Source organism: Protomyctophum parallelum, assembly GCF_964188405.1.
Source record: "Protomyctophum parallelum genome assembly, chromosome: 16".
Taxonomy (NCBI): domain Eukaryota; kingdom Metazoa; phylum Chordata; class Actinopteri; order Myctophiformes; family Myctophidae; genus Protomyctophum; species Protomyctophum parallelum.
This window is the reverse complement of record NC_139711.1, coordinates 7,671,644-7,699,539: the sequence shown is the minus strand read 5'-3', so window position 1 is coordinate 7,699,539 and position 27,896 is coordinate 7,671,644. Positions and strand designations below refer to the sequence as shown.

The following is a 27,896-nucleotide window of genomic DNA, read 5'->3' as shown; positions in this document are numbered from 1 at the left end:
TTTCCCCGTGTGAAAGTGCGTCAAAGCAGAGCATCTGTGAAATGTAACGGGTAAAGTTGTTTATGGGGGCGTAAGCGTGCTTGTGGTGCGGTGATGGGCCGTTCTGGGCTGGGCCCTATAGGCGGCAGAGGGTTTTGGACGCCTGCCTCGAGGAGGCTGTACAACACAAGGCATCTCAGCTTGAAGCATCCCTCTCTACACACCCGCAGCAGCCAGCGCTCTTTCAGCAGAGCCTAATGGACCGTGGCCTTATGAAAAGCCCCTGGCTCCACTGTGCAGCAGAACAACAATAGGTTGTCTATAACAAGTGCTTCCCCTAATGAAAAGTGTCTATTTTATTTATGTGTGGCTGAAATTCGCAAGACGCATATGGCATAAGGTTTCTTCGACTATGCATGCACGTCTTGGTACCACAGCACCTCAAATGCCCTTAAAACAAGGCTCCAGACTTCCCAAAACAAACTGGTCAGGCTACTACTTGGCCTCACTCCCCGAACCCTCCTGACCCCTGCCCACTTTGACAGGCTGCAATGGCTTAGGTTTGAGTACAGCATGAAAAGGGTGGACCCATATTGTAAACCAGTGTAATGCTTTATGGTGTCGTCCACAGTTAACAGTTGTGCTTGAAATGTAATGCAATTCCCCAAACTGTTAATAAATACATCAAACAAAAACTGGACATAGGATGTAATTGGCCGGAATGAGATGATGCATGATGTATGATGATAAGAGCGCCCCTCAAGTTACTCACTTCACACAGGCGTGATATTTTCATCCTATTCACCTATCATACAGTATATACTGTAGGTGAACACAATAACATGTGTGATAATGCTACTACTGTGGAAGGGTTATATTAATTTACGTATATTGACCCTATAAACAATTTAATAGGTATGGGTTTGCCCAGTTCGTAATTAACGTTCCAATTTTGGGGCTCTGTCTCATGGACTAATTAAGAATGGACCCGGTTCAACCCTGGTGGAAAAGGAGCCTCAGTGTGGCCAGTTCAGAGAGATCATTGTAAATATGTCAGCGAGACTGTGGTTATCTAGTGTGTTTGCTTAATGCTAATATGAGTAAACAGTTACAGCACAGTGTCATTCTTATTCAGAGGCCAACGTTCCCCTCAACATCAACCTTGCATCAGGTAGTGACTTATGACATTAAAGTGATGTTGAGCATGGGAGGAGCACTGCGGTTCTATACAGCTATCTGGGCACAATACTGTATGAGTCCAAGTCTTGTCCATAATCCTTCCTTTCACTCAAATTGCACAGAAAACCAGTAAACACACCTTTAGCACATAAACAAATGCAAACAAATTATATGAAACCAGTGCTTTCCCCTTCCCCCCACCCTGGCTACTGGTAGTGGACTAGTGGTCAGCAGGAGGGTGAAATCACCCCCTCAATGTCCCTATAGTGCATGGGCATCATTCATGCTACAGCAATATTGGGGACCTATTGCTTTCTGTGCCACTAGACAACCTTTGTCAAGGGTGATATAACATGAGTATACAGCCATAGCTTTCCCAAAACTAAGTTTGAGTTTGTTCATGTTCATTGCTTCACTATGCAGTCAAGAGTGTATGAAATTGCTACTTCCGAAAGCATAGATAAAAACTAGAAGTACACTCTATCGAGTGCCTACTTGCGTGTTGCACACTAGTAGGCCATAAATTGCCTACTAGTGCGCAAGCAGAGCGCGCAAGTACTGTCGACCGCTACGAACTTTCAAATCTCAGCCTCTCTGTAAAACATTGAAATTAAATACTAAAGTCAGGTTATAACTGGCCGTCAATGGTGACGTAATTATGATATGTTTCAATATTGGTTGGGTAACAGGTAACGTATATGTATACATGTATGTAAGTTGGAAAGTAGTATATGGTCTGCCGTGGTATATATACTGATTTTGAGTGTGACACAATGAAGATGTGTATCAATGACGGGATATAACTGGCTTCCGATGGTGACGTAATAAAGGTAGGTTTCAGATTACATACATGTATACATAGGCATTAACTTTAATCCACCCGACACTGAAACATATGTTCATTACGTCACCATCGAGAGCCAGCTATACCCCGGCATTGATACATATCTTCATTACGTCACTCTCGGAATCAGCATAATATGTACCACGGCATACGCATCAACGCGCTGGATAAACCGCCTTACTTGCGCGCTCTTCTTGTGTAAGTAATTAAAGGACATCATGCCCAGGTAACTGCACCAAAGGTTGAACATCAGAGAGCTCCACCTTAACACTCAGGCTCAACTCCACCCAGGCCCATGGCGTTCAACCTGTGTTGAACATCACACCTTATAAAGACATTCCAGAGGATTCCTCCTTTGGTTCACACTATTCCAGACACTTCTCAGGTCCACTCCAGTCTTTCCATTGAGGAACGTCTGGTATAGCCCCTGGGCCGGAGGCGACCGTAGTACTGGAGTATGAAAACAGACTCTTTGCCCTCCAGGCTCCAATAGCTCCCACGAGGCCCCTCTCTGCACTGGCCTCGGATCAGTTTTGCTGACACAGTTGCGCCTGCATACACGTAATGCAGCCGGTGAGCGATTGAGCAAATAAGAAGTAAAAACACACAGAGCGGGGCTGTAGTCTGGGCCCGTGACAGCCTCGGTGCGCGCACGGGGAGAGGGGGATGGGGGGGGGATCTGCTTTCTCAGAGTGTTCTTTTTCACTCCAGCCTCCAAAATCAACATTCCATCTAGCCTCTAGCCTTCAGGACCCAACGAGAATGAAACGGAGAGGGGGGGGGGGGGTGGATGACAGAAAAGAGAAACAGTAGAGGAGTGGGCTAAGGTTTCGCCAGGTTTGGCTCTTCCTGCTCTGGAGGCACACATGCCTACAGGTTATTAATCCGAGCAGACACCATCAATTACACCTAATTAACCAGATGATGGTCCGGTGAGCAGAAAATGAAGGGGGTGATTAATCAGTGGGATTATAGCTCAAAGTCCAGCGCTAGAGCTGAGGGCTTCAGAGTGAAGAAAGGAGCTTTTCTCATCTTCTGAAAACTATTACTTTATTGCACATCCAAACTATAGGCCTATAGACTCCTGCTAAGGGTTAAATCAGGAATATACACTCACCTGACAGACCTGATACATTTCATTAATGGAGAAAGCCTACCCGTTTCCACGTGTACAGACATGTGACAAATGAGTGGAAAGAACACCATAAAGTGTCTTTGTAAAGTGTTGGGCCATCGCATGCCATCAGAACAGGTTCAGTGTGCCTTGGCATAGGTTAAGTTATACAAGTCTCTGGGACTCTACTAGGAGGGATGGAACACCAGTCTAAGTCTAACAAAACATTATTCCCTCATTGGTGGTGGAGAGAGCTGACTATTATGTCAGTCCAAAATCTCCCATAGTTCGATTGGATTGAGTTCTGGTGACTGTGAAGGCTACAGCATATATTTCACATAAAGCAAAGCAAAAGCAAAGTTCTTTGTTTACCCAGGGAAGTGGACTAAGCTCGAGATGCTCGTTTACAGCCACGCCCTGCTCATAGAACATTTCATGGTAGGGGTTCAATGCCTTGCTCAAGGGCACTTCAGCGGTGGTCATTTTAACGTGCCGGTCCGGGTATTCGAACTGGCGACCTTCCGGTATCAAGACCGCTCCGCAAACCGTTCGGCCACCGCTGCCCCTGACATCATGTGTTATACTCATCAAGCCATTCAATGACCCAGTAGATGGGGACATTATCATCCCAAAAGAGACTACTCCCATCAGCTAAGGAATACAAGAGACTACTCCCATTAGCTTAGGAAAGGTTATTCATAGGATAAAGAACATCACTCTCACAATAACTTTGTATTGATTTGCAGTGACCCTTCCCACCAAGTGTACCCAAACAGGAAAATGCCCTGCACCACAACCCACACTGAAGGGGTGCACCCCATTCTGTACCATTTCTCTTGGTATATACACCAGAACTTGCGGCGCATAATATGGTGAAAGATGACTCATCTGACCATATGACTTTTTTTTCCAGTTCTGTAGACCAGTATTTACACCACTAAAACTCTCAAATGTGTTTTATTCATCTTTGTAATGAAGGGTTTATGCACCGCAACCAATACTACTCTCCATGTAGCCGTCGATGGATCGACAGTTTGATCACATGCTGTATTGACGTTCTCCGTCACCTGAGAAGAGTTACTCTTGTTTTTTCTCCACTCAGTTATTTTTCCATTAATTTGTATATTTGATTTGTTAACAAAGGGGTAAACGACACTCTTATATTTTGTACAGGCCAGTAGAATCCATCTGTTATTAAACAGACTACAGAGTTATTGCCTCTGCAGAGGTGTAGCCTTTTCTGCTGTTTTCCTCGTATGTTATGCAGAGACCGGGTTGAGTTACTGGCGACTGGGGGATGACATCACCGTGGAAAGGACCCGAGTGCAGTCAAACTGGTAGTTCAGTAAGAAATGACTGGGCTGTCTTTATAAATAAAGATGTGAGGAGAGGAAAAAATAGGTTGAGAGGAAAGGAAGGGAGGGAGGGGGGAGAGAAAGGATTAGAGGGAAAAGAGGACATGGAAGGAAAGGCTTTAGCCATTTACTAAAATATCACAACATCTATTAAAACTGATCGTCGACACCTTCAAAAGAAACTTGGGAGGTTTCTGCAAAAGGAGAGTGAAGCATGCATGAAATGAGTCTCATCTCGATCCAGGAAAAAATACAATCCTGGCCTGAGGAAAGCTGTTTTTGTTTGGCTCTTGAAGCTCTGCTGTACACGGGTCAATGAAAGGTCGAAGCAGAACCCTCCCCGAGTTATACAGTACATATCACGGTTCCTACCAATTTCCCCAGATCAGAATGCTCTTCATCTGCACAAGTTCAAATATGCCAGTGTGACCGTGCGACTAAAATAAGTCTATGACATGAAGATAAGAGCACCTAGGGGCACGGTGGCACAGTCGGTAGTGCTGTCGCCTCGCAGCTAGAAGGTCCTGGGTTCAATTCCCGCTGGGGACGCTGTGGGCGTGTTCCCTCCTCCGCGTCATCAGTGCCCATACCCGAGGTGGGGTTGGCAAAAGGGCCTTTCTTTGTGGAGTTTGCATGTTCTCCCCGTGTCCCCTAGGGTAGGTACCCTTACAAAAACATGCAGTAATCCTGGTCTCTAAAACTACCTCCCCCTGGCCAGCCAGGGCACCTGATGGAGGGGAAAGAAACTGGTCGGAATAACGTGTTCTTCCACGCGCTACGTCCGGCCGGGGAAACTCGATCCCCCCTGTCAGGTGAAAAGAAGCAGCTTGGACTCCTCATGCATAGAAGGAGGCATGAGGTCAGTCCCCCCCCCCCCAGGTTGGCAGAGGCATGCAGTGTAGCGCCCAGGATTACATTAGATAATTGACACTGGGTGAAAAAACTGGGTTGCAAAAATCGTGGCCGATAAAAATTATAGTAAAATAAGAGCGCCTGACATTGACAGCAAATTATTTTTCATTAAATGAAATGCGTCCACATCCGGCAATCCCAAATGTCCCCATGGCACGGTAAGAGTTCTTCATCCATTTAGCGTAGACATGGCCGTATTCCCATGTGGGTTACAATGACACTGCAACAGTGCAGGTGTATACAGAGGGTAGGTCCTACTGTGTTTCTGCTATACCCCGGCAGCCAGATACTGGCCATCATGCTTCAGTTGGTATGGCCTTCCCTTGCATGTGTTCTTTATTACCTCATCTTCGGAGCTGATTCATGACTCTCACACAGGCCCCTCTTCTGAGCTGTTTATATCTGCCCGAGATAAAAGAAAATCCGGGCTTTATTACCGAGGCAGCGAGGGTCTGTTTACACAGCAGAAGGCCTCATTGGGGAAACTGCAGCCCGGATTGCACCAGCTATCTGCTGCGATGCCAATAAACTATTCCATATGTAGGCATATGTAGTCTTTGTATACAGTAGCATACGACAACCAATAAGAATTGCACAAGTTACCCAATTAACCCATATACGGTACGCACTTTGTGTGACAAATGAGACAAGGCTGTAGATTGGCTATTGTTTTTTTTTTTCTTTTTACAATTTCCCCCATTATAGGCTATGCCCAAAAAAGGAATGCCAGGTTTAAATGGTTCATGAAAAAGTATATCCGTTTTAGAACGCTCTCTTAAGATCCGTTATTGACGTTGCCAAGGTACTGTACAGTAGGTCCAACCCTAATGAGGCAAATCATTCAAGCATTCAGCTTTGCTTGGATTCTCCTCAAAACATTCACATCTGACTGGCTCTGGTTTCTGTCTAGTCCGTTTGGGAAATGCCACTGAACACAGGCTCACATAGTAATGAGGCGTTATGCTGGCTCTGTAAGCCACCCTACACATGTTCACATTGTCAGATGCATCTTTTAGTTGCTTGTACAACAGTATCAGCATGTCCTCTTCCTATTCTAATTATCCAGTATGCATGCTCTGCAATATACTACCCACCACACAGTACATTTGCTTTGCCTGTGGCGCCACCCTGTGGCGTAAACGATAACAAGAAAGACAAAAACAGTCCTCCTGGATATGTCCGAACATCATGTCAATATGAGCAAATCCAAGATGTACAGACTTATAGTATTTTCATATTTTATATTCAGTTCAACACACAAAAGGGGGACCAACAAATCTGTTACAGTAGCACATTTTATTAGCCAGCACAGGTTGTATCTGTATTGTAAGGCTCTGTCTTCCTACAAACCAAAGACTTCCAGAGGTTAAACACTAGCGATCAAAAAGGTCACAGAGAGCTACAGGTTGTTCATAGATTGTTCAAACAACCGGTGATGTATATTTAGAATAGATGGTGTTCTAAATACAGTAAACTGGTACATAGTACATCCCTTAATGTATTTACACAGCGCCTTACTAGTACAGACATTACATACTGCCAATAAAACTTACTGTGACTTATCAGACGATAATTAAATAAAACGATGTTTTATAGAGACTACCCCCCCCCCGAGAACAAACTATGTACGTTGATCCGTAGAATACAGTACACCCACCATCAGTAACTGTAAAGGGACATTGACTAGTATGTGATAAAGATAATTGCTGCATGCGGATAATAGTTTTACATCAACGGAGAACGGTGATGACGAAAGACACAGAAGCAAGAAGCAGGAGGGGGGTTCGGGTATAAGTGTGTGTGTGTGTGTGCGTGTGTGTATGGGGGGGGGGGTAATTCTGATTCTGCTTATCGATGCAGCACTTTCTCAGTTTTCCATACCAATTCTTAGCATGGTAATGTAATGTAATTCATATAAGAAATTGCAGCATCATAAATCTGAAAATAAAGAAAATTACATTTAATTTCCTTAGTGTCCAACTATGACCTATACATATGGTATTGTAATGTCTTCTTAACCATCTTTTCAACCAACCAGTCTTTACCAAAAGCAGCAATAAGTAGTTTAAATGACATCTGCAAAGTCCTAAGTTCAACATCCACAACCAGTGTTACGACATAAAATGTACCGTTTACTGCCTATAGTTTAGAAAAGAAACCCAATATTTGGAGAGTCTACAGAAGAGGTATCAGATAATCAGACAGGGATCACATTTGATTCCTTCCCGAATCCCTACCCTGGAGGCGAGGAGAGAGGAGGCTACAGGCTACAGGATACGATCTTCGTATTGTTTATTTGCAAGCACCTGGTGTCACACTACAAGGCACCAGATGGCCTTCCTCCCAAGAGCATACACGCTTTACCAGGAGTAATAGACTTCTACCGTTTGATCTTAAGAGTCCATGATCTCCTGACAATGTATTACAGAGACAGAGGTGTGTCTGGGATGAGGATGTGTGTGTCTATCACATAGCTCTATTGCTAGGTGCGTAGCGGTTACTATTATTTTAGAGGAGTCCTCTATAACCTGTAATAAGCATCTTAATTCATACGGTAATGCAATGCATTCTAATAAATCTGAAAACTACACGGTAGACAACATATGCAGACTCAACAAGGTGATTTTCCTATCTTGCTTATTTGCCAGCTTAAGTCAATAATTCACACCTCCCAGGGAAGGAACAAGTGAAGTTGTTGTTGCTTGGACTTCTAATAAAAAGGTATGCACTGTAGGAATAAATTCATTTAGCACATCTACATTGCAAATATACGGTGACGTTTCACAAAGTGATTGGTTTACGTCATGTTGATGGGTGTTCCAGCCTTCCAGGTAATCATACACACATCTACGTGGAAGGTGCTGGACTGATGTAAATCATGTAGGATAATTGAAAGGAAGCCTGCGCACTTAACTTGCATGACACGATGTTTGCCAAAGATCCACATCTGGCTTAGAACATTGTCCATCACGTGTATGGAGATTTAAATATGTATTGGGCTATAGTTTCTTTTCTCTTCTTTGTATAAATGATTGCCTGAGGTGTATATAATTGATGGAGGGTGATATGCGACAGCATTCCGATTCTATTATTACTAGGATAACTTGTGACCATCTCTTGTACTTGGATAACCCATTTCATATATTATTATTTATTAAATTATTATTATTTTACTGTATTTGTCATTCTGGTTTAATTTACTCATGTCCCATTGTTTATACTTGGTCAAAGATCATGTATTCTTGGTTGCTTGTTTGGACTGCTTTTTTATTTATTTTCATGACGAGTAAGCATTGCAACTGATACGACTGATAAGAGCATGGTATTAAAAATAAAACATGCTGAAGACCTACATGAAGCATGTTACAGTACATTTGGAGTCAGCCGTGGTATTGTCAGGAGCCTGTAGCTGCTAGAATATGTCGTAACTGGTGATGCCATGCAAGGATACTTGAGAACAACTATCGTACATTAGGCCACATAAACTGTAATTGCATCTGAACGGCGCTCGTCTGTATCGATAAGCAGAATTTAAAAAAAAAGTCCCGGTATTGTTTCAATCAAACACAGAGTTCCAACGCTTGAATTTATACTTAAGTGCGTGCCGTTGTCGCTCGCCAGAAAATAGCAGATCTACAAGCTCATACAACGAGCCGTGTCGCAACACGTCAGGTTGTACCATGTGCTATATTTTGGTATACATCAGACTTAAGGAATGTGGAACCGTTCATTCCCAGCCCTGAAGGCTAGTTTATGCTTCATCGCACTGCCCTTTGAACAATCGTCAAAAAGGGGTCACACGACAATTGAAAATATTCAAGTGATGATGTATAAATCAGCCTTTAAGACTCTGGGAGTGACACAGCACTGTGTGTGTTTAACACTGTTCCTCATGGCGTTCTCAGGGGGCCAGCGGCCCCAGATGCAGCTCCACGTTGTGGGTGAGCCAGATGGCTACGGGCGTCGTGCTGCCGCCGCCACCCTCCTCGTTGGGCCGCACGGGAGCCGCCAGGTTGCGGAAGTCGTGGCGGATCTTAAACGACACGGTGACGTCTGCGTCCTCCTCCTTCTGGGGGATTACCTTAATGAAGAAACCGATCTTGTTGGATTTTCTGAAGGCCACAACACTGCAAGGGGAGGAAGATGGAAAATGAGAGTGTGAGTCAGTGGGAATGTTGGGAAACGGAAGACACTTCACGATAGTTGTGCGAGTTTTGGTCTCATGCTCTTCTGCAGACAATGTATAAGGCCTAAATGGAAACAAAGTGCAATGACTTTTTGTGGTGCTATCCCTTTTGGACCGAGTGTTTAACTGTAGTCTGTTGCCATACATTTCTGTCTAATAAACGAATCAATCAATGGGAAACTAGAAATGTAAGGCCTAAAAGGAATGTGTATTTTCATGCTTACTCTCAAAGTTGAACTGAATCAAGTGGAAATTGTAAGGAATTAGCTAAATGTGTTCCTGAGATATCGCATTCACATATGGACAGTTATAACGTGTACCCGTTTATGTCTGTCTGTGTGTATGTGTGTGCGTGCGCGTGTGCTTACTCTGGGTCATCCTGGAAGTCTTGAGGTTCAGCTAGCTCGTCATATTCGGCTGCAGCATCCTTCCCTGCCAGGACCAACTCCTTAGTGGGAACCATCACCTATAAATACAAAGCAAAACACAATATTCAGTGGATTCACTCTTTATACAATGTTTCAAATTACTTCATTATTCATCGTCACTGCACAAGACACTAATGAACACACAGCACCCCCTAGTGCTGAAATGAACTATCAATAATTGATAGTTTGAACCAAATGGACCCTTATGGTTTCACTTGTTCCATTTGTACACTCTCATAGTTAACCCTCCCATTCACGAGTTACACAAGTTCATTGATTGTAGAACAGCTTCTCTCCCAATGACGAGTTACACGAGTTATGTTTTCATTGTTTAATTCACGTTTTAAGACTTACGGGGTTTCCATCGGACAGAGTGGGATAGGCGACGCGTTCTGATGACGTCAACGCATTCTCTTTGTGTCACACTGGCATGCAAAGGGTTCTGGGAAATTGAGGCCCAATGCATTCCAATGGCGGCGGTGGCGGTGCTGTGCGGGCACGTTCCTCCTCCGCTGTGTTGTCGATGGCCACTTTGGATTATTTTTCAACACTACGACAAAGGATCACACATGATCCTTTGTCGACATGTCACGCACGTGCTGCAGGATGCCGTGATAGAAGCACGAGACCGACACAGGACGCCTCTCTCTCTCTCTCTCTGCATGCACGCCACACACACAGGAATAGCCTGGCTATATACAGGGCGAAATGTTTGCGATAACTTATAGGCATAGCCTACGTGCGCTATAGCGAGACAGGACGTTAAATCTTGACGTTACAAAAATTGGCTACCGCCTGTCTCTCTCCGTATGCACACACACACACACACACACACACAACTATTTAACAGCAACATTGGTCCAATATAGCTACCAATATGTATGACACAGGGATTTACCCAAGGAATAAAGGTTATATATCATCATCTGATCATCTATCGATACAGTCGACTGACAGACAGTGTCAGTGAGCACAGCCGTCCTGTGCTCTCATTGGCTGTAATACAGGTCTTCTCGGTGTGCGGTCGCAACCCAGTTCATACTGTATGATGTCCAGTCGGCGAGAGCGCCAAATATTAAACCTGCTAGATATTCAAACGGTCAGGAAGGCGTCGGCGAGCGCTTTTACCGACGCTATATCTTCTCGCAGAGCCTTTCACACACACAGCGAGCAAAACCTCGGCAATCAAAGCCCCCATCTTGCGTCAGATCGGGAGTTGTCGGCGAGCGCAAAAAATGCTCCCCAACAGCGTAATCGGAGCAAATATCGGGCAGTGTGTACGAGCCATAAAGAGAACAAATGTCCCACCTTGAGAACACCTGCTCTACGCATAGGAGGCCTTTGTTATGTTTCACCAGTTTCAATTGAAACGGGCCTCCACCCTCAGGGGGGCCTCCAAGCTCCAACTGACCGCCAGGCGTCAAGTCAACCCCCCCCGCCACCCTTGGCCCCCTCTCTCTCTCTCTCTCTCTCTCTCATTTGCTGCCTCACTCTCTCCCATGTCGTTAAGTTACACCTATTTCCTGTTAATAACCTGGGTAAAAGGTGCAGCATTGGGAGGTAAAGGGGAGACACTTGTGAAGGGGCCTCATATTTGGTCTTGAAACTGGCCTCCATATTCTTAAGGCCGCCCCTGGCTCTACGGTACCTTAGCAGTGCTGTTGACGTCATCCGAATCTCCCTCCTCGCAGCCAACCAGGGTGACGTGGGTGATGTTCTCCACTGGGTTGGTGAGGGTCAGCAGCACTTGGCTCTCCTAAACGGACAACATAAAGTACATATGGGGAAGAGGCAATACATGTTTGTCTAATTCCAGGCTGGTCAAAGTAGCTCTCGAAAACCAGACAACACAGGGCTCAAAAGGTTCACATCACAAGTGTTTTTTTTTTTCCATGCTCATATTTTTACTTTTAACAAATGCCTCCAGGCGCCTCCTGACCTGTGTGGGTTGGCAATATGTACCAGGCTACCAGCACAAATCAATGATTTTTCTTAACTGTATCGCTTAAGCAGTGGAAGCGGCAATTATGGCTGCAAGGAATGCATGCAGCCATTTTAAATGCCCCTTGTGACACACGAACATTGCTTGTTAAAAGAAATTCAGCAAAGTGAAAACACTTTGAAAACACAAAATAGAGGTCTCGATCATCAAAACCGTGCTTCAAACTCATTGCAGGGTAAGGGCACATTGGCTGAAAGATGACTTGATGAGGGGCTGCTACCAGTTGCAGACATGCATGTGTGTGTTTGCGCACTTGCACAGCTGTCACATGGCTCAGTCACTGCTACAGCTATAGTAGCCTATATATCACTTTACAGAATTCTAGATTCTGAAATTCCATGACACTTCCTTAAAGGCAGTGCTGTACAATGTTACAAATTTATGAATAAAAAAACTGAGGTCATGAGATGGATAAAGCTGAAACTGAATTTAGGCCGACTATAAGGTCCACAAAAAACATCAGTTGGGTGAAATTGAATTGGAATTCCACCATGTAAGGGTAAGGTCTACAAAACAAAACCAGAACAGCAACAAAAGAGTTAGATTCAAATGCTGAGGTACGAGTTATACAATTATTAATCCACTCACCTTCATGTGGCGGAGATTTGGAATGGACATAATCCTCACTTCAGGAATATAACTCCTTTGGAAGGAAAATAAAGTATTGATGTTCTGACTGCATTCAAACAAGGACGTGTCACAAACTACAAGCAGAGGTGGAACTAATTCAAAGTATAGTGGTGACTCTAGGATTGTTCTTGAATACAAACTTGAAGTATATAAATAATACCGAATACCGTCATAATACTAATATTTTTAATAAAAATCTACATTACTGTATGTGTGTGTCTGTGTGATGAATTTACGAGTATTTCATTTTAAACAACTATAATTTGCCTAATAACTTAGTGTCCAACTTAGTGCATTGACTGGCACTGCCGCAAAAATGCACAAAATGCTTTTGATTCAAATGCAGCTACACTGTAGATTTCTGGTGATGTACATTTACTTTCCACTCATTACGCCTTCAAAAACAGAAGTTAGTGACTAATACTTACACAGCCACCAGCTGAATTTTGAATTTGATTGAAGTGGGGTTGAACTCTGGCTTGCTCAAATTGTGCTCACATTTCTAGAGGAAGACATCAACAACAACAACGACACGTGTCAGTTTCAAGTAACACGTTGAATGTACGATGATTGAAGCTGTACGATAACGAGAGGTACTAGTACTGACCCTGCAGCGCAGCGAGCGTTTCATCAGGAGGTGTTTGTGTTTGGGGTGGAGCTGAGACTCTCCTGCAGGCTGGAAGTCAGGTTGCAGAAGCCGCTGGCGCAGCGTGGTCACTATGAACCCCACAGGACATAAAAGGCACAGTTAACAGTAATCACAACAGGCACTTAACACATCTTTAATACCTGCAAACCCTCACCAAATGTGTCACATCGCTGGCATGCATATGCCACTCAATCAGACACCAATGTTGCACACACACACACACACACACACACACACACAACACGGTACATTTGACAATGACCCCCCCCATTTCTCTCTACGCACCGGCTGTAGGTAGTGCTAAGAAACAAGCTCTGATAAAAAGGTAGTGTGTGGGGGCTTAGTGTGTGATGTGAAATGTGAGCTTTATTCGTATTCCATCATATTCAAGTGCTTTTGGAGAGAAATGATAGTCACAGTAGTAGAGCACTGTAGAGGGGAGCTGTGTGTGTCTGTGACTGTGCCCAGGTGATGGTCGTTGATGCTCATCAAGGAAGGCAATTATGTTTCCGCACTGTCAAAAGTAATGCTACTTATTTTGCAATGTAGTTACATAAAAAATATCAGGGGGGGGGAAGATAAATTATATAAAATAAAATAGGTACGGTAATCTTTCTTTAAAATATATATATTTTTTAATATCGTGAAAAATCGAATCGTGAACCTCATATCGTGATACGATTCGTATCGTGATATGAAATGTATCGTGAGTTGAGTGAATCGTTACATGCCTAGTGCCGAGGGTCATCAAAGACCCCACACATCCCCATAATTGTTGCCATCAGGAAAGAGGCATCGGAGCCTCAAAGCTGTATTATTCTTTTAATTCAAGCCTTCATTTTTAAGTCTTAAGTGCAGCCCAACATAAGGATGAATCATTAGTGACTGATGTCAGGTCAGTAGTTTTGTGGAGCAGATCTTACCCTCTGGCAGGCTGATGGGTCTAGTGTAGCAGTCCTCAGGTAGAGGTTCCACCTCATCGAGGGCTTGGGCTGGTTCAATATTGATCTCCTTCTGGTCCTCTCCTTCTTTAAGTCTGTCCGACAACAATACCATCAAGCAAGCACACATTTTTATTTTCATGTTTATGAATTGCTTTGAATGTGAATAATGACATACTAATCACTTCACGTCACTAATTTAAAATGTGCATCACTGATCTTATGTTGATGAAAACCGCACCGACATACTGTACGGAACAATGTTGTAAGGGAAAAGCCAGACCAACACAGAATTGACATTGCGCAAGCCTAATAATCTTGGACAGTTAAGTAAATTTATCCAAACTGTCTCTGTAACTCAAGACTTGAATTCATAATCTTTCATAATAGTTATATTTTGGGAACTGGCCTATTGACAATGGATTAGTGAAAACATATTACACACAAAACCCCCAGGCAAGTGTTTGTGTCCTGTAAAATGAGCTAAAAATATAAATAAAACTGCCCCTTTTGCAATAAGGTTGCAAAAGGGGTGAAGTGGCCCTTTAAGTTATTTTGATAACAGAGAGACTAACAGACAGAAAGGAATGGGTGAAAGAATCGTAATAACAGTTTGTGAATTGTAGGGCAGCGTGGCTTTTGCTTTAAAGTTCCTATGAACCTGACAAAACAGAAAAGACTTCCATCACTATATTATGGAACAGTCTATTTTATTTTCCGTTAATACTCACGAGAGACCAGCCAGATTTGATACAGGTGCTCCAGGTCTCTGCCTCTGGAGTCTGGTTCCAAGGCCATATTTTTCCTGTGTGAAGGAAAAGAAACACACGACTGACTTTAAAGAGGACTGAATAAAGCGTCAAGATGTCTTAATCTAAAAATCGTGTTCTAGATGCAACTTTTAACACTGCGTCCGGTGTCAGAAGGAACATTACAACTTTTTCACAACATAAATAACAAATGGCACTGCAAATTTAAGGAAATAAGCCCAAGACAAACAAATAGATAATTTACTTGTCTTATAGGAGACAACAAATGGGAGCTTTTGTGAGGTTAGATGTAGAGATGTGCTTTCTCAAAAACACTTGAGGCACCAACAAGGCTGTTTCAGCGGTAACTGAAATGTTTTGAACGGCCATACCTCGACAGAATGTGTCTTGCTCCCTTCCCTGTCTAACCTCTACAAAGGCTCCTATTGTGTGTGGGCTAATCTCATTTACACTGGGAGACATTCATGTGATCTGGTTACAACTTAAGACAGGGACCAGAGGGAAAGACGAAGACAAGTCTACTACTGTACACAATTTGACTGTCCAAGTTCAAGTTGTGAAAGAAAAACAAAATAACTCACCACCACATGAATAGTGTGTTGCTGGGGAAGGGGAGGGGTTAAAACCAAAATATCATTGTGCACAAGCCAAAGAAAAAAGGAGAGAAGAAAGATCCAGGTGAAACCAAAGCAATCAAGCACACATTAGTGGCAACAGGTGTCATGCAACAGCAACAGAAATCTCTGATGGGAAAACTTGCAGGACATTAATGTTTAATGTTGAATTTTAGCATTCAACGTATATTCCCAGAGCCATTCCATAAAATTATTAATGTCCAACAACAGAAAAAAAGGCTGTTCCTCTCAATTAGCACATTACAGAAAAGGGAGGATTACTTGAGAGAACACTAAGATGATTTTTATAGGTGTATGGATATAATTTATATATCACATAATAGTTTAACATGCAAAAGCTCAAAAAAATATCCCATATGGTTCATCATTAATTCATTGTCATGTAGCATCATAAAGGCTTATTTATTAGGAGACAATTTGTGTCCGTGTTCTGGTTGGGAATGGGAAGTTATTGTATAAAAAAAAAACAATTGAGCAGTACTTGGCCAGTCTCTGAACAACTTTTAAACGATTACACTGAATGGTGCTTTCATTAAGAAAAGAGGGGATCTGCTGGTCCACAAAGTTACTCATTTTGGATGTGACTTTCAAAATCGTAGAAGTCAAAGAAATAATCTATACACAGTTTCTCTGAAGTTTCAGTTACATTTTAGATGGCTTATTTGTCTTTCAACAACAATAGATGATAAAAGCATGTCTGCAGTTAAACACTCAAATATTTCTTACTTACTTACTTACTAGGTAAACTCAATTATGGGTGATATTATTGACCCAAAAGGAGATTCTGCTACCACTGTGATATCGTTGCATTAATATGAAGTAAACTTTTCAACGTCAGTGTAGAGTTAAGACACCATGCACACTCATACAGTTAATTCAAGTAAACACTGTGACGAGTTAGGCCTGACTCACACGTGCACAACAGATTGATGTATAGCTGATGCATGAGACTTATTGACTGACGCAAGCTCGCAATGCATTTCCAATGGGAGTCACATGGTTTGACACAACATTTGTATTGTATGAGGGGGAGGGGGGCAGTCGAAACACAGCCGCACAACAAAAATGTTGTGTCAAACCGTGTGACTTCCGTTGGAAATGCATTGGGAGCTTGCGTCATTAAACAAGTCTCATACATCTAGCATGCATCAATTTTGTATGCTAGATCGAAAAAGGTGTGAGCCAGGCCTTAAAGTGGAAGGCGAGTGCGGTAATCCAGCGTGATGTCGCTGGTGTGTAGTGTATACCGAGAACGCCAGAGGCATGCACTGCCGCCTCCTGGCCAACTTCTTCCTGTCTCTCTCCTGACGCTCTCGCTGGGCCAGCTGCTGGTAATACTCAATCAGCTTGTTGATCTGCAGAGGAAAATATAAAATACCATCACAGAGTTCACTTATTATCACAGGGTCGACATGGGCCGTTGTATGAACAACCACAATAAATGTTATTCAGCTTTTATTTACATGTCTAATCTATTGCATAACCTACAGTGCATGAAGCTAAATGTATTCTCCATTGCATGGTGGTGTATAAAATTAGCCATAACCTGCGATCAGGGGACATTTTAACAAATCTTGAGAGAAAGTAGATTCAGGGTAGAACTTACCCGCTGAGCATGAGGGTTCTCTGGCTCTTGCCATCCGCCACTGGCTAGAGTGAATCAAATAGAATTGTATAAATGACCTTGAAGCTTGCATAAAGGCAAAGGGTCTCACTCAGGTTAAAACAGGGCTCCCTCCAGGAGTTTGAGACAAATGGAATCAATATACAGTATGATGATCACTGCAGCTTAACCTTACGCTACCCGATTATCGGGCATATTTGACGATCGGGGGGGGGGGGGGGGGACGACTCGATCGGAAGCAAGTCTCGGGCATAAATCATCGTCTAGTGTTCAAAGATCCAATTGTAAACCCTCTGATCTGCTCGGGCCGCTCACAGCACGATCGGGCCGCTCCGATCAGTATTCCCCCCCCCCATTTTCTGTAGGACTGGGACGCGCCGGGTTATGACATCATTCACTAGCGCCAGACAAGAGAAAAACAAAGCAAGTAGCAAATCTTTTTGGTTGGTGTTGAAATTGCATAATTGGACATCAGAAGGACAGATTTCTGGAACGTTGGCAGGAAGATGACTGCCTGTTCATCGTGTCTTCCGAGGCGTACCACAGCCATCGGAATCTGTTCTTAACTGTATGTACCCACTGAGCATGAGGGTTCTCTGGCACTTTACCATCCGCCACTGGCTGGAGTTAATACAATATTGATGAATAAATGACAGCGATATAAGCCATAAAGAGTTACATTTTTAACCGTGAGTTGATTAAGGGCAAAGGGTTTGAGACAAATGGAATCAATATACAGTATGATGATCACTGCAGCTAAAGTTGTCCATTTTAGATTCAGTGTTTGAAAATTGAGACACACAACACACGTCACCCACATTTGGTCCTCTATGACTAGTCAAAGGTCACATTCCCACCTAATACTTCGGTAGACTCAATGAGAACGGGCGGAGAAGTTGGGATTCTTGCATATTTAATTTGCTGCGGGTTTGCCTTCACACAGTCATCCGCAGCAATTGGAAACGCAGCAGGGGGGACCTTTATCAATGTGTTCCATTCATAAACTAGCCTGAAATCTATGGTGATAAAATTATTTCTGGTGTGAATGTCACCAAAGCCTTTCAACCAATAGACAAAACCTCATTCAGTATTACATAAACTAGAAGCTTGACCGGTGTGCGCATCGCTGTTTGATGACGTTGCATAGAGTGGTCCTAATGGGCAAAAGGCTCAGGTGGCTGAAATGTGCCTGAATAATCTGTTTTATATTAACTGTACAATAAATTATGTGAAGACTTTGAGGGCGGAATAATAAGCCTAGAACCTTGGCAGAGTACTTAAAGGTATATTCAGTGATTTCACTTAATTCAAATATCACTTATTTTTTTGTTTTGTTGTGATAATCCTCCCTACTATAGAGTGTGCTGACCATATAAGGAGTTCCTCCCTGTCCCCAGTTAACCCCTGGGGGTCAAAAAACCTTAGGTTTCGTTTTTGACTCTCTATCCTGATTGGACGAAAGGCTGGGTCCCACAGCCAAAAACGAAACCTAAGGTTTTTTGAGTGAAATCACTGAATATACCTTTAAAATAGTGTGGAGGCAAGTAGAGTGTTGGTAAACTCAGCCCTAGCAACCAGACACCACGTCGACCCTATTCCGATTCCGGTAGTGGGATTATACAATTTCAATTCAACATTATAAATGTATGTTCTGTTATGGGTTTATTTTTTAACCCAAATTAATTATTTTAACCATTGACCCTTTATAAAGATATATTTTTATACAGCTCGTTATAATATTGGAGAATTCAACACCCTCACTCACCAACAGATTTGTCAGCCATGCCAACATCCCTGGAGGTCCAGCGGCAGAAGCCACAGGCCAGGTAGTAGGCCTTCTTCATGGCTGTTTTGGTGGGGTCGTCAGGCAGAGGAGCTGGGATATTGGTGGCCCGAGTGGACAGCGTGTGCATACAGCATGGGCAGTCAAAACAGTTGGCGCACCTGGAGCAACAGAGACAATGACGCACCCGACTGAATGAAGGCTTTTGGAGTTGATCATAATGGGATGCACTGTCTGGCTGATAAATAAATACAAATATGATAAATAGATGCTATAAAAAACTAAATCTAATGTCACATTCAGACCTGTACAGTCACGCTTGGCGAGACCTACGCTGTAGAGCAGGGTTCCCCAATTAATTTTCCTGAAGGGCCATATTTTGACTAGGTTACCACTGGCTGGGGGCCGAGTCCGCACGTGCGAGGTCGAGGTCTTGCCTCAAGACCCCATTTGTAATGGATGCCCAGTTTGACATGCATAGGCTACTGAGCCCCATTTAAAGCCATTTATATCTGGGACCCCCCCCCCCCCCCCGATGTTCTGGCCCGACACTTCCGGTTATACACTCTCAGGTAAGGCTAAGAGTGGCTGGGAACGACACAGGGGGACTACAAATTCCCCCCCCCCCCCCCCCCAAATGAAACAGCATAGAAGCCTATTGAAATTCAACTGTCTACTTCACCCATGTGAAGTGAGTGGTGCAACTCCGTGTGTGGGTCCCCAGGGGGTCCCCGGAACTTCCAGACCCACAAGAACGAGCCCAGGGCGCTGGCCCGGTTCCGCGTCCGAAACAGTTGAGAAACAGAGTTACCGTGTGGGGGTCCCCAGGGGTTCACTGTACTGTACTGTACTGTACTGTACTGTACTGTACTGTACTGTACTGTCCCACCCGAGGACATGTGTGTTACCCATCTTCTCCATAAGACCTCCAGTCCATCCTTGCTGTGGTTGTCAAGGCCTACAGCAGGATGGGGCTGTCTGTCAACACCACCAAGACAGAAGTGGTCTGCCAATGGAGCTCCAGTACCCACACACCCTTCCTGCATAGGGTTAGGATTCGTTAGGATTTTAACGGTTCCGGATCATTCCCGGATCCCTCTTAACGGTTCCGGTTCCTAACGGTTCCCTTAACGGATCCTAATATTATTTCTTCCCCTTTTTTTCTGATATAAATTATGCTTATATTATAAGAACTAACCTAACCAAGTACATAATAAAAACAAATTAATTAATTCAATTATTGAAAATGCACTTTACAATTATGAGGTGGCACTATTATTTAACCACCACCACCAGCTAGCCACCACAACAATATCATTGTTGCAATTTGTACTGTATATTGCAATTTGCTGTATATTAAATACAGTACACATTGCAATAATGATATTGTTGTGGTGACAAATGTTGTCTTTAATGTTCAGATTAATTTAATATGAAGGACCCCTTACCCTAATGGAAACAAATTGGATGGATTATGAAATTCTTTTAGCAGACCTTGTATTGAACTGTAGGCTACGTTCCTGTGCTTTTTTCTGCAAACTGTTTATAAAGTAGGCTAATCAATCTATGGAGGTATATGCACCTAAACACTGGGCTCTCAACAGTCACGCGATTAATTTAGAGCCAAATCAAAAGCAGTTGAGTTGCTTATAAGTTGTAAAAAATAAGTGCAGACAAATTGATTTGGCGTGATTCATAAAATATCAGACAGAAAGACGTCGAGACATTGGCGTTCTGAATTGACACCATTAACAACAGTTGTACAATACACCTAATGAAAAGCTCTGTAGACATTAGTAGTTTAAATTTTCTATTACGTTACTAGCCTGTGGAAAGTGAACCAGCCTTGCATCATCCCCCGCCGGCTGTGGTGGAGCTGCGGGGAGTGCGGGCTTTCCGCATGGCTCTCAAACGCGATTTGCCTAGATTATTCTCCTGAGTTGTGGAGTCGTGTAGGCTCTTCGACATCACTCGCTCCGCGGCGGTGAGCGGTCGCTGAATGCACAGAACAGTGGGCGTATCCTCCCCGACCCCACACACTCCTTTAGGTGGGGTGACGTCACCTCAGGCTCTGCTTGCATGCATGCACATTGCACAGACACAGCGGAGCTAAATGACGACTGATGAGAACCGTTTGGGGAACCGTTAATAAAACACTACACACACACACACACGTGCGACTACACACACACACAGCGCACGCAGCATGGCACGCGCATTGTACACACATGCGGACATTGCTGGCCATTGTTGGTTTCACACATGCACACACCACTCGTGCTCACGGATACATACATACATACATACAGGTACACACACAGGTACATGGACATTGCTGGATGTAGGAGTGGTTGCACCACTCAAAAATAGTACGAAATGAACTGAAGACTATATTGATTTGCATGAAAATATCTTTCCTAATGTATGAGTGTCTTTGTCAACCTATCTTCTTATTTAGGAGGACGTGTTTCACATTTAATTTACCACTTGAATGGGTTACCCAGAGCATAGAGGAGACAGCAGACAGACAAGTAGTCGCATTTCAGTGACGTCACTGTCTTTCTTTACGAGGCTACGAGCGCCGACTTTGAAGAGTGGAATTCCCGACTGACTTTGTTCATGTCTATATTTTGACGGGGCTTATAAAAATGTTCTACCTACCGCGGAGCTCCGACGGTACATGAGAAATTAATGCGTGTGTGTTTTACTGTTGTTGTATTAACTTGGCTGAATGCAGTTGGGGAAATAATAACCCAACTAAATGGCGGAGTGACATATCCCGACATTTTCAACTATTTGATGCGGATTGCATTCACACCTGCAGTGAATCGAAGTACGGTGCGCTTGGAAGCGAAGCGAAAGCCCTGTTTTTTGGCGAACTAGAATGCGTTTGTTTGATGCGCACCAGAATTCGAATGAGCCTTCACCCCTGCCAAACGAAGCGCACTTTCTGACAATACACAGCAGGATTTGTTTTCATTGCAGTATAACAGCCTGGTGTGAAGGCGACATAGTGGAGGTCAGTCAGCCTCACCTGTTCTTCTTAAGTTTAGCCTCTGCAGAAGGCATGTTCTCCAGACAACTTGGACAGTAATGAGAGTCCACCTGAACGACAGAAACAGTGACATCGTAAAGAGTAAAGTGTTAATTTGTCGGATTAAACAAAATTAGAGTGCAGTCGTTGCTGGTGAATATCATTTGATAACTTACTCTGTGATTTTGCAAATATGTATATGCAAATAATATAATTGTGCATGATGTAATATTTATAGATGAGGCATCACACACACGTCACACACGTCACACACACACACACACACACACACACACACACACACACACACACACACGTGTATGGATAACTATAATTATGTTATACACATATGGTACATGTAGATACCTATAAATATCCATAAGATGATTGTGATGTTGATTTCAGAGTTCAGACATAATTAGCCGCAATTTGCAACTCTAGATTTTTTATAATGGGATGAATCTAGATTCCCAATACCCTCCATTGATTACCCATTCATCCAATGTGCTTTTGCGATCTGCTTGTATTAAACGACGTTAAAGGTATATTCAGTGATTTCACTCAAAAAACCTTAGGTTTCGTTTTTGGCTGGGACCTAAGCCTTTCATCCAATCAGGATAGAGAGCCAAAAACGAAACCTACGGTTTTTTTTACCCCCAGGGGTTGACTGGGGACAGGGAGGAACTCCTTATATGGTCAGCACACTCTATAGTAGAGAGGATTATCACAACAAAACAAAAAATAAGTGATATTTGAATTAAGTGAAATCACTGAATATACCTTTAAACTCACCAACAATGCAGCTGTAGGGTAAGCTTGAATTATCCTCTTTCAATCTGCCATGTGTTAGTTTCATAAAAATCCACCATAGATATGAGCTACTTTCTGTCAAGAAATTCTCTGCAGGTGATTCTTTTTCTAAGTGACTGAGCGGCCCTACGTACCACCTGTTTCGCATTTGCACATAATAGAAAAAGAATCACCTGCGGAGAATCTCTTGACAGAAAGTAGCTCATAACATGTCTAGGGTGGATTTTTATGAAACAAAAGCTTGGCAGATTGAAAGAGGATAATTCAAGTTTGGCATAGAGCTGCAATGTTGGGGAGTTTAACGTCATTTAATACAAGCAGATCGCAATAGCAAATTGGATGAATGGGGAGTCAAACTCTAGATTCATCCCATTCATTTTTTTTAATCTAGAGTTGCAAATTGCGGCTAAGACATAATATGCATTATTACTATTGCCAAATAGTGATTGCAGCTCCTGGTCATTAGGTTTAAACAAGAAGAGGGGTGTGGCAAATGAAAGTCTTCAAAGAACTTGATTTAACATTCATGTTAGCATTGTCCATCACAGTTTACAGAAGAACAGCTGACACACCATATACCATTCCTTCTTTTTTTTTTTATCTGTGAGTGGGTGTGGTGTGTGTGTGTGTGTGTGTGTGAGAGTGTGTGAGTGAGTGAGTGAGTGAGTGAGAGAGAGAGAGAGAGAGAGAGAGAGAGAGAGAGAGAGAGAGAGAGAGAGAGAGAGAGAGAGTTCAGAATCAACTTGTAATTCTGACAATGAACAGTTAATTAGACCAGTCGGTCACTGCTTGTTTCTAGTGACAGAACTTACATTTAAATAATATTCATAAGTAACGGTCTCTCCCTGTTAGCCAGCTAGGTGGTGGAAATGCCACTGTCATTATTCGGCCTGTTAGCCAGCATTATATGTCTGACAGTTTAAAAACGAAGGTACAGGTGTGAAATGAAGCTTGTCAGCTTGACAAGACTGTTGCACAACAACATGACCGAGACGAAGTCAGACCACATCATGGTTTCTGAAGGTTTCCTCGCAGATAACCAGAACCACTGATCTGTCAAACATATAGCTAACTGGGCTAACAAGCTAATAACAGTGTAGCTAACGCTATAACAGCTAGTTCACGTAGGGAAGGACCAACACATACCTCGTGAGAAACACATTCTAGTGATCGCAGTTCACTGCAGTAGCGACAGAAATAAAGCTGAGACAACGACGCCCTGATCTGCTTCTCCCCACGGACCAGATAAAGAACTTTGTCCGGCTGCAGGAGGGACGCCATCGCTGCTAAACGGAGCAGCCAACAAACCAACACAAAAAATAGCTCAATGATAAAGACTCAAGACTGCAAGGAATCAAGGATACGACAGTGACGTAACTGTCAAGCGGAAGCGCCACAGCATCCAAGATGGCCATATCCGCGAAACGGCATAATATCATCCAGAGAAACACCATCAAAACAATGTGATATTATGATTGAACTTTGGTTCATTAACACCCCAGACATTTACCTGCAGGAAAGTGAAGGCTCGTTTGATCAAAGCATTGATCATGTCCATTTATTGGAAACACCCAAGTTGAGCTCTTCTATGATTAAAGCGCCAAACGGAAAGATAAGAATCGAGGGATTCGAGGGACTTGGAAGCAAAAGGAATGCCCATAGCAGATGTACCCACTACCCATCATAGGGATGGATGCAGTGTAATTAGGAGTCCTAATTGGCGGAGACCAATATTGGAAAATGGTCACAGGAAAAATGGAGAGACTGAATAAAGGACTATTGTTGCACTGGAAAGTGTATTTGGATGGCTGGTGCAAGGAGAAGTCACCACGCTAAATATCATAACTGAAGTTGTGGACATTGAAGTGATGCACTGCACATGACATCAGCGTCGGAGAGGAACAGGCACTGTCAGATCAGTTACGCAACTTTAGGGAAATCGAATCCCTTGGAATCCACATGAAAGAAATGCATTCTGAGAAGGAAGACATGGCAGTGTATCCCAAGCCTGCATCCACGGCTTCCCAAGCCGTGCATTAGTGCATATCCACACGGATATCCGAAGCCGTACATATCCACGGCTTGGTGCATGCCTATTCCCACTATAGGCTGAGGAAGAAATGCCACTTGACAAATCAGCCTCATGGTGGCGCTACAACAGGCCAAGTTGCGTCACACACACACACACACACACACACACACACACACACACACCCACACACACACACACACACACACACCACACGTCACACACACACACACACAAAATAAAAAATATTTTTATTAAAAAATAAATTCCACTTTTGATCTGGGGTCAAAGAGGTTGATTTAGGGGGTCAAGTACCCCCTTTGACCCCCCGTGGCGGGCCCTGTGATTATGTCATAATCATAACAACATAATACCAACAATAAAGTTCATAATCATTATGAACTTAGATTATTGTTGTTATTATTATAAATGTGACTGTTGTGCTATGTTAAAGTTTACTGAATTAGCTGATGTTTTTAAAAAGCTGATATTACAACTGGTCCAGACTCCAGCTCCACATGCGTTGTCCTTTTCTGGAGGTTTGTAAACGGTGATCACGGTGAAAAGTCTCATATGAAACAAAAATAATAACGAGCAGACACAATTGAAACTGGAACTGGAAAACTATAACATTTAAGATGATAAATGATCTTGGGAGACTACAAACAACCACTGCAGATGTGTTGTAGCCTATATATGTATACCATTTATTAAATTACTTCTGGATTATATTTAATTTAGCCCAAGATTTAGACTTTCGTAACAGGGTTTTTTTTAAACGCTACTAGAGTAAATCTTGGGCTAGCTTTAACTGAAGTTACGTTTAGGATTTAGGCATAGTATTACTGAAGTTATGTTTAGGAATACCTGGTGGTGACAGTGGTGCCCCGAAACTGGGAGGTTGGGGTTCGATCCCCGGCCGGGTCATACCAAAGACTGTTTTTTGATTGATTGATTGATTGATTGATTGATTGATTGATTGATTGATTGATTGATTGAAATATTTATTAACAGTTTGCAGAATTACAGTACATTTCAAGCACAACTCAATACAAAGACTGTTAACTGTGAGTGGACGACCCAATAAAGCATTACACTTGTTTACAATTCATCAAAACATTTAGAGACGTACAAATTCTTCTATACTTCTATAGCCAAAGAACAAAGCAGGAATTCATCATGAAGGAGGTAAAAAGGGAAAAGAAACATATACAGTGAGGGGAAAAGGGGGTGGGGGGGATTCAGATTCTTCGGGGGCCAGTTTCGAATTGCAGACGTCCGTAGGTGCCTTTTGAGAGTCAAGGGATTCGCATGTCTTAATGACTGTTGGTAGGGCGTTCCACATTTTGGTGGCATAGGAGCGAAACTAATTTAGTCCCTTGTTTGTGCCGAATCTGGGTTGCACATGGTTTGTTGCACTCCCTCTGGTGTTGTGGGTGTGGACTTTGTTAACATTATAAGGAAGTATTTAGACAGGTACATGGGTATCTTGGTGGTGTATCGAATCTTGTGGACCAGACCCATTGCAAGATGTCAAAGTGGGCAGGGGTGAGGTGGGTTCGGGGGGTGAGGCCAAGTAGGAGTTTGTCTGGAGCCTTGTTTTAAGGGCCTTTGAGTTGCTGTGGTACCAAGAGGTGCATACATAGTCGAAGAAACCTTGTACGAGGGTTCCTGTTAAGGTCTTCAAGGTGTTTTTGTTGACCAGTGAGAAGATCCTGTAAAGGAATCTTGTTCTTTGTAAAAAAAAAATGGGACCCAATGCCTCCCTGTTTGGCACTCAGCATCAATGGGTTGGATTGTGGGGTCAAATCAACTAATCAAAATGATTCCCAAGTGTGGCACTGCTGCAGCTCACCGCTCCATGCATGGCATGGCATGTGCATGCTCCTGCTCAAAAGACTGGTGGGTTGCTGTGGTACAGCATGCGATGAGTACTGCACCACTGGCATAGGCAATTACTATATGTTTTATATTTGTTTGGTTTGTCTAATATGCTTGATAATAATAAACAGTTAAAAATAAATACTATAATATGATCCTGAGCACATTTAATTTTCATTTGTTAATTCTACAAAAGCTGTCCATCCATACAAATATTATATTTTAAATGTTTTTTTTTTTTTAAGTTGCTATAAGCAATAATATGTCAACATTTTAATGACATTATATTTTGTATTTATAAAACATCTCTAGGGGCCACAATCTGCATTCAAATATTTTCCTAGAAGCTTTGTCATTGGTCGATTTGCCTGTCTGCTTCCTGATTGGTTAGTCATTGCGACCAGGTTTTTTCCCCGACCAATGACAAAGCTTCTAGGAACATCTTAGAATGCAGATTGTGGCCCCTAGATTTGTCACAGAGACACATTTTTTGGGGGAGCGTTCTACCCATTGCTGGCTGTCTGAATACCAAAAGAAAAAAAGTAATTTAAATGTTGACATATTATTGCTTATAGCAGCCTCAAGACTAATATAATAACACAATACAATTACAAAGGCAAATTAGACATCTATGCTTTTTCTTACACCTTTAAAGGGAATAAAACCTTCCAGTGGACGATATTTTCTGCATCAGAATGGCTTGGTTTCACTCCTGAGTGTTATATTTCAAGGATTATAGCCCATCTAGTCCTTGGAATACAATACTGTATAAGCCATGAAATTGCATTTTTCTACCTGCTGAAAAGTGATCGCAGATCTGCTGACCTAAAATGCCTTGATTTAATTCTCAAGGATTATATTGAAACAGACCACCAGACCAATGTATCTCAAGGAGGGCAATATACAAAAGGCCATAATATGCCATAAAAAGTACGTTTCCTCCTGCCAAAAAGTGATTGCAGCAACTATCTGGTTACTGAAAGGTATTTTCTGCATCAGAATGGCTTGGTTTCATTCTTGTGGGTTATATTTCAAACATTATAGCCCAATTAAACCAAGAAATAATACCCTCGAGAATTAAATCAAGTCATTTCGATGCAGAAACAAGCTT

The 27,896-nt window shown here is 42.8% G+C and overlaps 1 protein-coding gene across 1 annotated transcript; it reads right to left on the bottom strand.

Moving 5' to 3' along the window:
• Window positions 1-6,664: 6,664 nt before the first annotated feature.
• Window positions 6,665-24,212, bottom strand: dctn4 (dynactin 4). The gene is made up of 13 exons (XM_083785287.1): window positions 24,022-24,212; window positions 22,066-22,136; window positions 19,014-19,192; window positions 17,231-17,274; window positions 16,872-16,979; window positions 14,951-15,024; window positions 14,202-14,314; window positions 13,237-13,346; window positions 13,058-13,131; window positions 12,588-12,642; window positions 11,646-11,753; window positions 9,938-10,035; window positions 6,665-9,510 (listed from the first exon to the last, which is right to left on the bottom strand). Exons 1-13 carry the CDS (start codon window positions 24,154-24,156, stop codon window positions 9,285-9,287), a joined length of 1,395 nt encoding a protein of 464 aa, XP_083641413.1. The 5' UTR covers window positions 24,157-24,212; the 3' UTR covers window positions 6,665-9,284.
• Between the last annotated feature and the right edge of the window lie 3,684 nt (window positions 24,213-27,896).